The following is a 14,577-nucleotide window of genomic DNA, read 5'->3' as shown; positions in this document are numbered from 1 at the left end:
AGACCTGAAGGAACCCGCGGTAACCGAGAAATGGTTTATTAAGAAATGATGGGAAAGGCGCGGGGCGCTCTGAACCGTTGGGAAGGAGGGATATCTTCCCTATGAGGGTGTCCCGGGTGGCTGCCCCATCCCTGGAGGGGTTCCAGGCCAGGTTGGATGGACATTGGAGCCCCTGAGCCAGTGGGAGGTGTCCCTGCCCATGGCAGGGGGTGGGAATGGATCATCTTTAAGGTCCCTTCCAACCCAAACTATTCTATGAAGGCAATGGTATAGCACCAGGGGCGGCCGTGGTCAAGCACGGCACACCCAGAGCCCCCCGCGCCGTTCGTAGCAGAACTGTTTGGTCCAGGGTACAAAGGGAAGCGTAGAGGAATGCAGACGAAGCACAGTTCCCGCGGCCGCCGAGCGCTCGCCGCGCCTCATATACAGTTCAGCTCGTTAAGCGTCTGGTCCAGTGTCTGGTGCAGCCCCAGGTTCTCCTCCTTTGCCTGAGCCAGTTTTTCTGGTGAGAAAGAACAAAAACCCCAGATGAAACCACGTGGGGGTTACGACCTCTTCTCCAAACAGAACGCGCTGCGACTTACCCTCGCGTTCCAGACAGCGCTGGAATTGCAGCCGCAAAACGGGGCCGATGCTTTGGCAACTGCACTGGTGTAGTTAAGGGGTTTGGATGGTTTTTATGTGTGAGAGATTTCTGTTCAGATTTAACAGGTGATTTATGGGATGCGTCTCACCAAATCGTTATTGTCCTGGGGATTCCAACCCGGAGGGAGGGAGCCCGCAAGCACACAACATATACACTCCAAGTGTTCCACTGCCATGCGCACCCTTGGGAACACTCGAATGCAGGCGCCCGCTGGATCCTGCCCTGGCACGAGGCACCGAGCACCTTGGCAGCATCATTACCAGCGTAGTTGCAGGCAAGTGACAAGGAAACAACCCCCAGAAGTCGAAAGGCCGAGGTATCTGGTTTTATTGAGCTCAGTTCTGCCTGAGGAGCCTGAAGGATCGATTGTTTGTGGGAAGGACAGGAGTTACAGGCAAGAAAAGCTTAGAAACGCAGGGAGCAAGAGCAGCCCCTGCGCCCGCAGCGCGGATCACAGGGAGGTCATGTCATTGAGAGCATGGTCCAGCTCCTCGCTGATCGCTTTGTACTTCAGCTTCTGAGCGTAGAGCTCGTCTGCGGGCCCAGGGCAAGGAGAAATGCAGACAGTCCAGGGAGGAGGTGCGGACAGGCAGAAGGCAGCAGCAAAGCAGGCAGGCAGGAAAACAAAAGAAGAAAACAGATGGGTAACAGAGTACAGGTGTGAAAGCAGAAAAGCCACAGCTGCCAGGGCAGAGGCTGCAGCTACATTTCCTTTTTTAAACCCCTCGAAGTTATTATTTACATTAAGCAGGGCCCTGGTGGTGTTACTCAGAAGTTCTCGAGTTCACATATCTGCGAGTTGCCCAAATCCGATTATTGTTACCAACTCATCAAAGCAGCAGCTCTCTCAGGAAAATGGCCTCAGGGACAGAGCTGTGCCATGGACACATCGCACTGACCCGCGCCAGCCCAGCACTGCCGCCTTCCTGAAACACCCAGTACCCAGCCTAGAGTCCCATTTCCTGATTTGAAACCGACCCCTCTGAAATGGAACTCGAGTCATTCCGTACCTTCCAGGTCATCAATGGATTTTTCCAGTTTGGCAACGGTTCTCTCCGCAAATTCAGCACGTGTTTCAGCCTAGAAACAATTAAACAGAGTAAATGGATGCTGATAGAGTAACAGAGTAATGATGCCCAAATGCAGTCTGGGGATGGACACTCACTTCTTTCAGCTTGTCGGAGAGAATCTTGATCTCTTCTTCATATTTATCTTCTTTTTCTGAGTACTGTGAAAACAATAAGCTCTCTTGAAGGGAAGCTGCAGCAGCAATAACAGATGTTTATGAATCCGTGACCCATCTATAACTGCCTTCCCTGTAACAGCAACTGCAACCCTCCTCCTGTACTTCTCTCCTTGCCCCAAGGCCTCTCAGACCCAGGTTCGTACACTGTTTGCAGCCCAGGGGTGCTCAGGTTCCACTGTGCTTCTCCACATGCCTTAGTGGCCCCTGGCCACCTTGTGCAGCACAAACCCGGCTCTGTGCACGTTCCCTACCCCTTTACACCACCCACAAGCCGCCGTTTAATGAAGTCAGGAGTTCTAACAGTTTTCATTATGGAGGGCAAAGCACAGGAAAAGAGCAGTGGCAGAAAGTGAGCGCAGAGGCCGTGCCCTGGTGCGGGAAGCAGGGAGACAGCCCTTGGTTTGCCACAGCCTTGCAGGTAATTCCCAGATTCCCGGTGGAGCCGATGCAGCATCACCCCCGGCTGCTGCTGGGCAGCAGGCAGTGAAACCCTTTCGCCTTCTTTGTATTCTGGATTATGAGTGTTATTTACACGTTTTGACTCTGCTCCGTCCCTTAGCGTTTACTGAAAGGACCAACCTTTTCCGACTGAGCTTCCAAAGACTTCAGGTTGTTGGTGACGTTCTTCAGTTCCTCTTCCAGGTCACTACACTTCCTATATGGAAAAAGCAGGAATTACTACTGTCCCTGCTGTGACTTCATGTAATTTTTAATGAGTCTAAAAATCCAAGGGATGGAGGAACGACCATTATTACGCCTGGAAGGAGAAAACTGGGTATAAGGGTACAAAAAAGCTTTTTGACGCATACCACACGCCTACCCTCCAGGAGTGGATTTGTCAGAGAAATACAGCTCTGACCGTTCTGTGTTCTGAACGACTGCCCCGGCTCTGATGTTACTCACACTTCGGACACCTCTGCACGCTCTTCAGCTCTTTCCAGTTCCCCCTCCAAAATAACCAGTTTACGGGCAACCTGCAAAGAGAAAACAGCCGTGTCAGGCGGGTCTGTGACGTCTGTGTGTTTCTCTGATACACTGCACTCCTGCTTTCCTTCTGCATGACGAAAATCGATTAAAGCGCACGCGTACGGACGTGAGGGGCTTCTTCCCCAAATCACTCTGATTGTGCAGTCTTCTTACGATGAAATACCTGAGGTGATGTCACTACCAAAACCTCTTCATTTGGGGAACCTTCTAACATCAAACCATCACGCAGGGAAAAGCGTACAAAAAATGACTAAACTGAAGAGTAACAAAGCCGTTCACGGTTCTCCCTTATGTTTACCCATTTCCCTGCCCCTCTCACCTCCTCATATTTGCGGTCAGCTTCCTCCGCGATGTGCTTCGCCTCCTTCAGCTGCATTTCCTGGATTTCCATCTTCTCTTCATCTTTCATTGCTCTATTCTCAATAACCTTCATTCCTCTGCAGAAGGCAAAGTGCTTTCAATGTAGGAGCATTTTGGCATTTTTATCTCTGAACTCCTGAACTAGAATTCAGTGTTTGTAACTAAAAAGCATCCCATTAGAACCACACCGCTGTGTTTGGTGCAGCACTCAGATGCTCTGTCCTGGGGCTGTAACAGTTCTCCAGGGCTACCAGCGTTACTCATGTAAGTTTATAAAACGGCACTTTTAGTTCCAAGTCTCTGGCCCAAAACGCACATGAGCACGCGCAGATCAGTTGCCCAGCAATGCTTTATTCCTATCTATGCCATTTTTTATTTAAAAAAACAGAAAGAAAAGAACGCGTACCTCTCACTCTCATCTGCTGCTTTCTCAGCCTCCTCCAGTTTCTGCAAGGCGGTGGCCAGCCGCTCCTGGGCACGGTCCAGCTCCTCTTCCACGAGTTGGATACGCCTGTTCAGAGCTGCAACCTCGCCTTCGGCCTGCGAGAAACACAACCATCCAGAGCCGAGGTTATGTCCCAACTAATGTTGCAACCAACCAGTTCCCTTAACGCTGCAAGAGGCCTCTCTGTATCTACAGGGAGGCTCTGGGAACCTTTCTGCCTTTGTTTGTTTAAACTATGGCATCTCAGGAATTTCAAGGTAGGGAGTGTGTGCTTTTCCTTTCTTTTTTAATAGTACTTCTCATTCCTGCCTGCAAGAAAGGATTCCACACCCGTTGCCACGAGAACCACTCCTCGATCCCTTCACAGGGCTGCATCTCCGCAGAACTGAAAAGTTAAACCCCAAACTGTTTCCATAATGGCTCGTTCCAAAAACTTCCTGGCCGATTTCCCTGTTCTTGGTTCTACGGCCGGCTGCAGCCAGAGCCACCGCGTTATCCCGGCGGGGCTCCAGCCTGGAAGCGCTCGGTGCTCTCTACGCGGGCAGCTGGGCAGATGCAGTTGGCCCCACACCATGGGAGAGCATCTCCTTTGTAACAAAACCAGAGCAAAATTAGCTACACCTTTAAAACAAGTTCGCTTTCCTCTTTGGGTACTCATGGAATCGGGCAGAAAGCATTTCTTCATCATTATGTCTGTTTATGTTATTGAATAAACTGCTCAGCGATTGGAAACGCTGTGTTTTAAACCCAAAGGTGGATGCAAAGATTGTCGGGAGATCTCTCGCACACAGGATGGACAAACGGCCGTCCAGAAACACATCGTGATTATGGAGATAGAGCTGCTTGGAAGGGAAATAACCCCCTCCTTTAGTGACTACCCGGTCTGGGCATTTCACTGTCCCCAAACCCGCACCCCACTGCCCACAGGAACTTTGTTTTCCCTCAGGACCCTCCCAGGGGCTCTCGGGAAGGGCACTTGTCCTACGCTTTGCCTTAAACCCTTCGGAAGGGCTCTCGCTTCGCTGCAGCCTCTCGGCTCGGCCGGGCGGGAGGGAGGAAGCGCTTCCCCCGCACAGCTGTGCCCCCTCGGAGCAGATTCCAGCGGTCCATCCCGCCGGGAGCCGCCCCGGACCCCCTGTGCTCAGCCCCTCGCCCCGGGCAGCGCAGTGCCAGCTCAGAGCCGAGCGGGGCCGGGGCCGGGCCTGGCTCCACCTCTCCCCGCTGCAGCCCCGCTCCTTATACGGTCAAATCCCCGCTCGACAGCGATAAACCAGCAGGAAGATGCCGGGAAGGCGGGTCCCGCGCAGCCCTAAGTGGAACCAGCTGCGCCGCCCCCCCCACCCCACAGCGCCCGGGGCAGCGCCTCCGCGGGTCCCCGCGGCTCCGACCGCGCTCGAACCGCGCCGCGCTGCGAGCGGAGCGCGTTGGGCGCGGGGTAAAAGGGGGGAAGAGAGAGAGAGGGAAGGAGGGGGAGGAGCGGCCCTTCGGTCTCACTTTCTCCCGCAGGTCCCGCTCCAGGTCGAGCTCCCGCTGGAGCAGCTGAGCGCGATCCTCCGCCTCGTCCGCCTGTTGCTGCAGGCACTGGATCTTCCTCTTCACGGCTTCCAGGGAGCTCGGCGCGGCCATGGGCGCGGCGGGAAGGGCGCGGGATGCACGTGGCGGCGCGCGCGCGCCTTTCAATGGCCGCGTGACGTCACGCGGGTGGAGGTGGAGGCGGTGACGTCACGCGGCGGGGCCGGACCGAGGGCGGGGGGTGAGATGGGGAGCGCGGGGCGGAGCGGCTGCTCCGGTGTCCTCAGAGCATCCACAGCCCAGAGGAGAGCTCGGGGTGGAAGGGACCTCAAAGCCCATCCAGTGCCGCCCCCTGCCATGGGCAGGGACACCTCCCACTGGATCAGGGGCTCCAAGGACCATCCACCCTGGCCTGGAACCTCTCCAGGGATGGGGCAGCCACAGCTTCCCTGGGCAACCTGGGCCAGGGCCTCACCACTCTCATAGGGAAGAAATTCCTCCTTCTGTCCAGTCTAACTCTGCCCCTCTCCAGTTTATCCCCATTGCCCCTCATCCTGTCACCACAAGCTTTTGGGAACAGCCCCTCCTCAGCTTTCCTGGAGCCCCTTCAGGCACTGGAAGCTGCTCTAAGGTCTCCTCGGAGCCTTCTCCTCTCCAGGCTGAACAACCCCAACTCTCTCAGCCTGTCCTCGTACAGGAGGTTCTCCAGCCCTCCGATCATCTTTGTAGCCTCCTCTGGACCCGTTCCAACAGCTCCATCTCCTTCTTATGCTGAGGATTCCAGAACTGGACCCAATCCTCCAGCTGAGGTCTCCCCAGAGAGGAGCAGAGGGGCAGAATCCCCTCCCTCCCTGCTGGCCACGCTGCTCTGGATGCAGCCCAGGACACAGTAGACCCTCCAGGCCGCGAGTGCTCCTTGCGGGCTCACATTGAGCTTCTCAACAACAGCAGCTTTACACCGCAGTGCATCCCAGCAGCTGCTCCAGCTCCCCCAGAGATCTGAACATGAGCCAGCAGTGGCCCAGGTGGCCAGGAAGGCCAAGGGCATCTTGGCGTGGATCAGAAACAGCATGGCCAGCAGGGCCAGGGAGGTGATACTGCCCCTGGACTCAGCACTGGTGAGGCCGCACCTCAAATCCTTTGTTCAATTCTGGCCCCTCACTGGGATGTTGAGGAGGATGTGGAGGCTCTGGAGTGTGTCCAGAGAAGAGCAACGAAGCTGGTGAGGGGCTGGAGAACGTCTGACGAGGAGTGGCTGAGAGAGCTGAGGTTGTTCAGCCTGGAGAAGAGGAGGCTGAGGGGAGATCTTATTGCTCTCTACAACTGCCTGAAAGGAGGTTGTGGAGAGGAGGGAGCTGGGCTCTTCTCCCAAGGGACAGGGGACAGGACAAGGGGGAATGGCCTCAAGCTCCACCAGGGGAGGGTCAGACTGGACATCAGGAAAACATTTTTCACAGAAAGGGTCATTGGGCCCTGTCAGAGGCTGCTCAGGGAGGGGGTGGAGTCCCCATCCCTGGAGGGATTTAAAAGACGGGCAGACGAGGTGCTCAGGGACATGGTTTAGTGGCAGATAGGAATGGTTGGACTTGATCACCCAAGAGGTCTTTTCCAACCCGGTGATTCTATGATCACCGTGGGATTCACTTTGGTGAAAGGAATTTTCACTGTTCCTGAAGAATTCTCCCCCTCCAAATGCTCCCCTATCTCAGTGCCCCCACGGTGCTGTGCCAGGAATTGCCCTTTGGCCAGGCTCTGGCTGCAGAGGGGCTGCGGACCGACCAGCCAGGACCCAGGGTGTGGTGGAGCCTCCAAGCAGCTCCCAGGGAAGCAGGCACCGCCCTGAGCCGGACAATGTTCCAGCAGTGTTTGGCAAATCCCCTCAGACACACGCTGTGAGTGTTGGGGTGTGCTGTGCATGGGCAGGAGTTGGACTCGATGATCTCTGGGGGTCCCATCCAACTCGGGCCATTCCACAGTTCTATAACCTCAACACACTGTCCCTGTGTCCCCAAAGGGCAGCAGCACAGGAACCCTCAGCCTCTCCTCACCGGTGCTCTCCACCAGAGAGTGAGCACGGTCACAGCATGTGGCAGCCATGGGTACGTACATCAGTGGCCTTCTTTTCAGCCTGTTCCAGTTTCTCCTGGGCATCTTTGAGAGCCTCCGAGTACTTGTCCAGCTCATCTTCTGTTCCTTTCAGCTTCTTCTGCAGAGCTACTAGCTCGTCCTCTACCTTTCAAGAGATAAAAAACCCAAAGTGAGCACTCGTATGTGTTACCGGTTGCAGTTTAATGTGGTTAAACCCTCTCTTAATTGTCACCTTTAACTCCACTGAACACACACGGAGTCACAAACGACCAGACTGCAGTTCCACTGGGGCAGGCGGTCCCAGGGCAGCAGTTGCCAGAGAGAAATCAGTAAAACCGCAGCGTTCCCAGCCCGTGCACACGGGATCTGGTTTAATACATAATAGAGCCCTTCCCACCTCATTTCTCTTCTGGACTCCACCGCACCCTGCAGCGATTCATTCTACAGCACAATTAAAAATGGCTTAAAGTGATGTCCTTGTGTGTGTTCTAACACCATCACCTACCTGATGGTTGACTGGGAAACAATTCAGTTCCTGTAGAGCTGGAGAAAACGAAGGGTCATTCCCTAATCACCTCACGTGCCGTTCAAGACCCTGCAAACCAGTGCAGGAGGCAAGGCCTGGCCCGTGACAGAGCCTGCTGTGCGCAGGAGGTGGGACTCTGACCTGTGGAGGTCTCTTCTAACCTCACTTATCCTCCTGGGACAATTGTGGGCCAACAAGGTTTGCTCCATCCTTCCAGACTCACTCTTCTATACCATATAAATCCATACGGTATGCTGGAACAGTGCTATTTATAACCTGCTGGGAGGCTGTTTAGTGACAAACTGTCTGTGCTCCCTGAAGAATTCCCGTTATCGGGCTCGCTGCTGATAAGGGTGGGCCCTGCAAACCCATCTGCTCCAGCGTTTCATTTGCAACACAAAATTCAGTCTGCAGAGAACCGAATTGAACCATTTAGCTCCACCTTCACATCAATTTAGTCTAGCAAAATAGTTCCCTCAAAATAGTTTGTGTTTTAGCACACCGACTTCCTTCTCTCTAGCTTCAACATCGTCTGTAACCATGTTTTTTGGCGTGGTTCTGGAAGGCGGTTGTGTTGCTGTGCTTTCACTCAGAATAACCAGATCCTGTAGAGAACTGATCCTGCTTGCTGAGATGCTGCAACAGAGGGGCCGTAAGCAGGATAAGGGGGTGATGCTGACTTTATCTGACATTAAAATCAATACTTGAGCACTGTGCCCCCATTAAAAAAAAGCTGAAAAACTCGAGACAATTCAGAAAAGAGGAGTAAGATCAAAGATTTATTTTTGCTCACTTAGCTTTTTGTTGTGAATTGCCTTCGTAGAGGTACTTGAGAACTCCCACAAGCGTGTCATTTATCACTCAGTAGGAATAACTACATGTAGGATAACTAAATGTAACGGCAGGCACAGCACTCGTTACCGTTAGCCGCCCTGAGTAACGAGCTGCTGCGTGCCGGAGGATGCACTCGGGACCAGCATCCGATTGGCACCTCCGAGGCTGGGAAAGAAAGAGCAACCACGCACACGGGCACTGCCTGTGGCTCAGAGCGGCTCAGTGCAATGATAGAGAAGCCCGGCAGTTTCCTTATGTTGGGGGCGGAGGGGGAACGGCAGCAGCCGGCCCTTCTGGAAACTTTGTTCCTGCTGCTTTAGCTAAACGGATGATCAGTCCCAGGTTCAGGCACATCATCCAGGATCTCAAACTGCAGCTGAGCCTAAGAAAATATTCGGCCAAATGAATGCGACTAATGTATTATAGCGATCTGGAAGATTTAGTAGGAGCAGCGATGTTTAGAGGATGTAGAAGGAAAAGAAATGGTAATTTTATGATAAGTCCTATAAGAAACTGGAATGGAGTCAACTTACATTTCAAGATAGTCCTGAAAATGCTATAATTCAAATATAAGGGAGATACCCAGAACAAAGAATATTGAAAAGCAAAAGTATATGAAAATATTATTACTATAATTCAGCTAAAGGAAGAGCTTTCAAATTAAAATATTTCTGATTATTCTTAACATAAAAAATAATACACTCTTATCTGCTGTTGAGTCAGAGTTGGCTCCTCTGAGGGGCTCTCTGTAAACCAGGGACCGCTCAGGTGAGCTTTATCCCTTGAGGAGAGGTTCAATTAATGCTTCGACACAGCTGGCTCTTCCAGATGTGTTAACACCAGTCAACACCTGTGTTCCAGGTACACAGCTTTGGTTTGCAGTATGAAGACCTTTTCCATGGAATCTCAAGCATAAGAAATGTAAGACAGTTATGTAAGGTTCAAGAAAACTTAGACAAAGTCCCCTTAATAATCTGTGGATAGTGCTGAGTCTGCAAAGACTCAGATGGCTTAAAAAGTTAACACTTAACCCTGGCTGTATGAGTGCAACATTGAAAAACAGCAAAAGACTTCAAAAGAAGATAAACAGAAACCCCAACTTCAAATTATATTTCTTTCTGAATCAGAAAGTCGCCCCATAGCATTTTGTTACACTTATTTCCACAGCGCAAACCCACCGTCAGTGCTGTTATTTCTGCTTACCTGTTTGCATTTGTCCTCAGCTGCCTTTTTATCCGTTTCAGCCTGCTCTGCTCTGTCAATGGCATTCTCCTTGTCTAACTTCAACATCTGCATCTTCTTCTTGATAGCTTCCATCTTTGCTAAAGGATAGGTTGTCTCTGTCACACAAATGAAAGAATTCCAAAGAGGAAAGTTTTAGATTTTTCACAGCTTGGGCAGAGAAAGAAGCTGTACCCAGCCAAGCCACAGAGAAAATGAGCTCCAGGGGTTGTAGAGGGCTTTAAAGTCGGAGAGCCCTGGACAAAACCCAGATCTACTGGCCTCTTGTCTGATCTTTCATGCACAGCCTTTCTAAGGAATGAGCTGGAACAGACTGGCTAGAGGAATCTTCACCACTCCATCATCTCCTTATTTGGGTCCTGTTCTCTTAAAGAGAAAACTGTTTCCATTTTTAAGCCCCTGACTGAAGCAGAAGTGTTGACACATGAACACATGCTTGAAAGGAAGCTTATTAGCACCCCTCAGTGTTTGCAGAGCACTTAAGCAGCCCAACGGATCTATAGGGATGGCCTGCCTTCCTAGAATAATGCCGTAAGGCTAATGAAGGGAAGGGACGGATCTTTTTGGATTACTCCAAGATAAATATATGCCTAAAAATAATAACAAAAAATCTATACTTAAGAGGTAGCTAAATTTATACTATAAAAGGATGCAGAATATATTATGAGCCAGCAGGGTTTTTTTTTTCCCTATGAAAATAAGCACTGGTGCTCAGGAGCTGAGGTCTGACTTAGCTCCCAAGTTCAGGCTCAAAGGCGTTCAATGAGTTTGAGTGCCTGTCTCTGAAATTTCCCTCTCTAACTGCTCAGGGAACTGAACAAATACACCTGAGGTTGCAGTTTGATAAGCACCATAAATTACTTCTGCTGTACCGAGGAGTCACCTTCTCTGTCAGGCAAGACAAGAGGAGGCTCTGGGAAGAAGATCCAGAGCAGCTCCACTGAGGACGCCAACAAGAGCATCCAGCGGCCCCGGGATGAGCCCGATTTCCTTTTGCAGTCCTATTAAACACACGCTGTACCCCAGCTGCCCTCTCTGTCCCCTCACATGCTCCGCAGCCCTCACCCCTGCTTAGCCGTGACGGCAGCCAGCGCTGCCTTACTCCACCTCCCAGCACAGATCGAAAGCACGCCGACTTTCCTGCCCAGAGACCTGCACGCCTTCTTAGTCCCCCACTTCTTTCCCAAATTCTGGTCCTGTTAATGACCCCAGGACCCTTGTTTCTACCCCTGCTGTGCTCTGCACACCCTCACGAGCCCTGCCAGGGCTCCGTCGGCAGCGCTCACGGGATCCCCAGCCACGAGTGGTACCGGGATCACAGACTCATAGAACAGTTTGGGTTGGAAGGGACCTTGAAGATCATACAGTTCCAACCCCTCCTGCCATGGGCAGGGAGATCCCACTGGCTCAGGCTGCTCAAGGCCCATCCTTGAACCCCTCCAGGGATGGGGCAGCCACAACTTCCCTGTCAGCTGGCTGTGTTTTGTGGCTCCTTCAGGTTTTCCCCCTCGCTGGACCTGACTCCACAGGCTGTGCCTGTTCCCAGGGTGGATGCGCCACAGACCCTGTTTGTAGCTTGTTTTCAGAAGGAGCGGGTTTTGGGGTGCAGCTTGAGAGACACAACAAGCCAGAGAGGAAACGGAGCCGGGAAGGATGGCGTCAACCCCATCTGACCTGACCTGGCACACGTGGGAACTCGTATGAGGAAGGCAGATGCAAGACCGTGCACGCCTCTCCCTGGGACGACAGCTGCCTGCAGCCTTGGGTGCGCATTTCAAGCTGTTTCTATGGCTGCTTTGGCACCTTCTTCATAATTTCTGATTTCTGGGGGGGAATGAGGTGGCTTTCCAGCCTGCTCACCAGCCCCTCTCCTGCCGCAGGCTTGGGCAGGGTCAGAATGGTGGCTGCAGACGTGAACACCGAACGAAACCCTTTTGCCTTTGTGTTTCTACTGCAGGAAGATAATTTTTCTGATCAACCCTGTGACGTGACTCAGAGCCACATTTAGAAAGGAACACCATGGAACATGTCACCCTGTGCAGCCCTTCAGCCAGGTACATTCCCTTCTTTCTCGCTCCGCTTCACAACTGGAGAGAAGTACCTGAAAAATTCTCGCTGGTCTCTCAGCAAGAACAGTCCTGCACTCCCACAGACCCTTCCTTCCATTAGCGTGGGAAAGGGCGAGCGACCAAGAGGGAAAGAAGAGCCCTTCAAACCATTTCGTTTTCCCAGGCAGGCAAGCAGGCAGCTGCCATATGGAGTTGCTTTGTTTCTCCTCCTCTCTCAGAGGGATTGTTTGGGGCTAGCAGGGCTTGGCAAGGTTGGGTGTGTAAATATGAGAGGATACCAGACGGAAATGAAGTTGGATTGTTTAAGAGTGTGCTCATTTCTTTGGCGGCGCGCTGCATGGGAAGCGTGTTGCAGCAGGCATTTTAACAGACAGGGAGGGTCCGACCTGCGGCCTCAGGTCTGGCAGGTCTCAACATTTTCTACGCTTTCAGTCCCTATACCTTTTCCATTGTCCAGAAGTCAGGTGGGACCCACACCGTGTCCCATGCCACTATCTGGGAAACGCAGATACTTTTATATCCTCAATTTTCTCCCCCAGCTCCTGCTCTGTTCTAAACTCCTGCTCAGAAAAGATCACCTCCCTCTCTTTTACACTGACTGAGCTCTAACTCCTCCTCATGTACAAAGCTGCACGTGTCAAGGCTACAAACATCTCAAAGCAGAAGAAAGAAGCTGAAACATTTACCTGCGTGGGAAAGCTGTCTCACTGCCACTATCTGGTACATTAGAAGAAAGCAAATCCCATCCTATACGCATGTTAACATTCCTTACGAATGCAGAAAGGAGTGGAGAGGATGCCAGAAGAGGAGGGATCAGCAGCCTCTATCCCAAGACTCTGGCTCCCCATCTTTTCTCTGGGTTGGCTGCATTGCCTTCACTGGTGAGATCCATTCTATCGCAGAGAAGGATTTCCCTTTAGACCACAGGACAATCATCCATTAGGACCATCCCCTCTTTGTTACTTTGCCATCACAGCCCTTCTGGGCCGTACTGAAAGCTTCCAGCTCTTCCTTGCCATTAGATGGCAATGTAGATCCACAAATCCTCTTTCATCCTTGAGCCCTGGAAAACCATCTTGCTGGTGCAAAGGCTGGTAGAGCCTCAAATCTTCGATTTCCATCTACCTCATCTTTTAAGACTGAGGCACCGTGGATTTGTTTTGCCTGCAATAGAATGGCAGGGCGATGCCAGCTCCTCTGGAGTCCTCAGTGGCGCAAGCACTCGCTCTCAACCCACTGAGGGCCGTCCTTTGTGCACAGAGGTTTATTTTTTTTGCTCTTCCAGCAATTAACTCATTTGTCTCGTTTTGCTGTTTCCACAAGGCATTTGCTGTCTTGCTTGTTTCTCAGCTTACTGCCAAGCCTGGTAGGCGAGTGAGTCACGGGCTGCCGCGGGCCAGACCCTGGAGGATACTGGCTTCCTCCTAGGGTTATGAATTTCCCATCTGGGAAGTTATAAAGAACTGCAGTAAGAATTAACTACTGCTGCAAAATGCTTTCCCCCCCCCTATTTATTTTTCAGCTGTTCCATTGTCTGCACATTGACCGGTTCTCATTTAACACGCGCGTTACCGGGTTTTGTTCCTTCACGTTTCCACCAGAAAATGTCACCGCCTCACATCCAACTTTTGCTCTGAAAACCTGCAGGTTTGTTTGTGTTCCAAAACCAGGCAAGCTTGCTCCTTCAAAGCTCAGCAGATGTAGTTTTGATCTGGAGCCTGTATGAAGTTCAGTCCCACGCCAAACAGAGTCCGCCAGCTCCGGTAACACAATATTGACGGCAGGCAGCTGGCCAGAGAAGCTGTAGGGTCTTTTGAAGTCCGATTCGGATCCTGCTGCAGTAACTTCAGCAGTGTTGGGGGCTGGAATCCTTATCTGCACTAAAAAGAAGGAAACTAGGATCAAAGCCCCCTTTTTGTGACTTTTTTTTTTTCCTGTTGTGCTGCTGGAGCAGATGGAGAGATCCTGACTGTTGTCTGGCGCAGGGCAGGACGACAAGGACATCTCCCCTGCGCCAGGCAAGGATGGGAGATTGCGGCTGGGTATTCAGCGCAACGGAGAGGCTGTTTGGTCTGGGAGCGCAGGACCTCAGAGCCTGACAGGCCAGGGAAAATACAGACAATCATTTGCCCTCATCACCCACAACTCTCGTAGATGTTAAGAGAGGCACCTGCCAGCTCTTCTGGATTGTAAACGGTCTAAACAATGAGATTTTACCCCAGTTCCCAGCAGAGGTGCTTCTCCATCACAGAGAGGCTCTCTGGGCCTGGTGTACAAGAAGTTAATACAATTCCTACGCACTCTTGTGGATCTGAGGAGTACACTGTAGGGAAGTTACATCAGGAAAAGCGTTACTGCTTGGCCTTGCGTATTTTGTGCTTATCCACTGGACCCCAAAAAGCTGTTTCATTTAATTACCTATTACCCCCTTGTAATCATGGGGTGGGGAATGTGCCCGCCAGCAGCATCGTGTCCTTCGGGGAGTGAACACAAAGCCCCGCTTTGGCACCCGGAGCTGTGCTCCTGCAGGTACAGTGTGGTCAGTCAAGTCCCACACTTCATCTCTTACCATCTCTCTGCTTCCAAACACAAACTCACCCCAAACAAACATTAGAGGAAAAG

At 51.9% G+C, this 14,577-nt stretch overlaps 1 protein-coding gene across 4 annotated transcripts; it reads right to left on the bottom strand.

The window, feature by feature from the left end:
- Nucleotides 1-19: 19 nt before the first annotated feature.
- On the bottom strand, nt 20-10,186 carry TPM4 (tropomyosin 4). 4 transcript variants are annotated; one of them, XM_009562794.2, is made up of 9 exons: nt 9,848-10,186; nt 7,304-7,429; nt 3,646-3,779; nt 3,199-3,316; nt 2,796-2,866; nt 2,472-2,547; nt 1,812-1,874; nt 1,657-1,726; nt 20-502 (listed from the first exon to the last, which is right to left on the bottom strand). In XM_009562794.2, the coding sequence occupies exons 1-9, from the start codon at nt 9,959-9,961 to the stop codon at nt 420-422; spliced, it is 855 nt and encodes a 284-aa protein (XP_009561089.2). In that variant the 5' UTR covers nt 9,962-10,186; the 3' UTR covers nt 20-419. The 4 variants fall into 4 exon arrangements, with proteins under 4 accessions (XP_009561089.2, XP_009561091.2, XP_009561090.1 ...); XM_009562795.2 differs by lacking the exon at nt 20-502 and adding an exon at nt 585-1,180 and having other exon boundaries at nt 9,848-10,185; XM_009562796.2 differs by lacking the exons at nt 7,304-7,429; nt 9,848-10,186 and adding an exon at nt 5,179-5,588.
- Between the last annotated feature and the right edge of the window lie 4,391 nt (nt 10,187-14,577).

The sequence above is a fragment of the Cuculus canorus genome, chromosome 27 (genome assembly GCF_017976375.1).
Source record: "Cuculus canorus isolate bCucCan1 chromosome 27, bCucCan1.pri, whole genome shotgun sequence".
Classification (NCBI taxonomy): domain Eukaryota; kingdom Metazoa; phylum Chordata; class Aves; order Cuculiformes; family Cuculidae; genus Cuculus; species Cuculus canorus.
The sequence above is the reverse complement of the archived record's forward strand: the minus strand, read 5'-3'. Positions and strand labels throughout refer to the sequence as shown.

What these genes read in the sequence shown, in the direction of transcription:
- TPM4 (XM_009562794.2), bottom strand. Translation starts at nt 9,961, where the DNA reads ATGGAAGCTATCAAGAAGAAGATGCAGATGTTGAAGTTAGACAAGGAG. An exon ending in CTGACCGCAAATATGAGGAG is followed by an intron (nt 2,867 to 3,198) that starts GTGAGAGGGGCA and finishes TTCTCTTTGCAG; the next exon opens with GTTGCCCGTAAACTGGTTAT. An exon ending in TCTCCGACAAGCTGAAAGAA is followed by an intron (nt 1,727 to 1,811) that starts GTGAGTGTCCAT and finishes AATTGTTTCTAG; the next exon opens with GCTGAAACACGTGCTGAATT.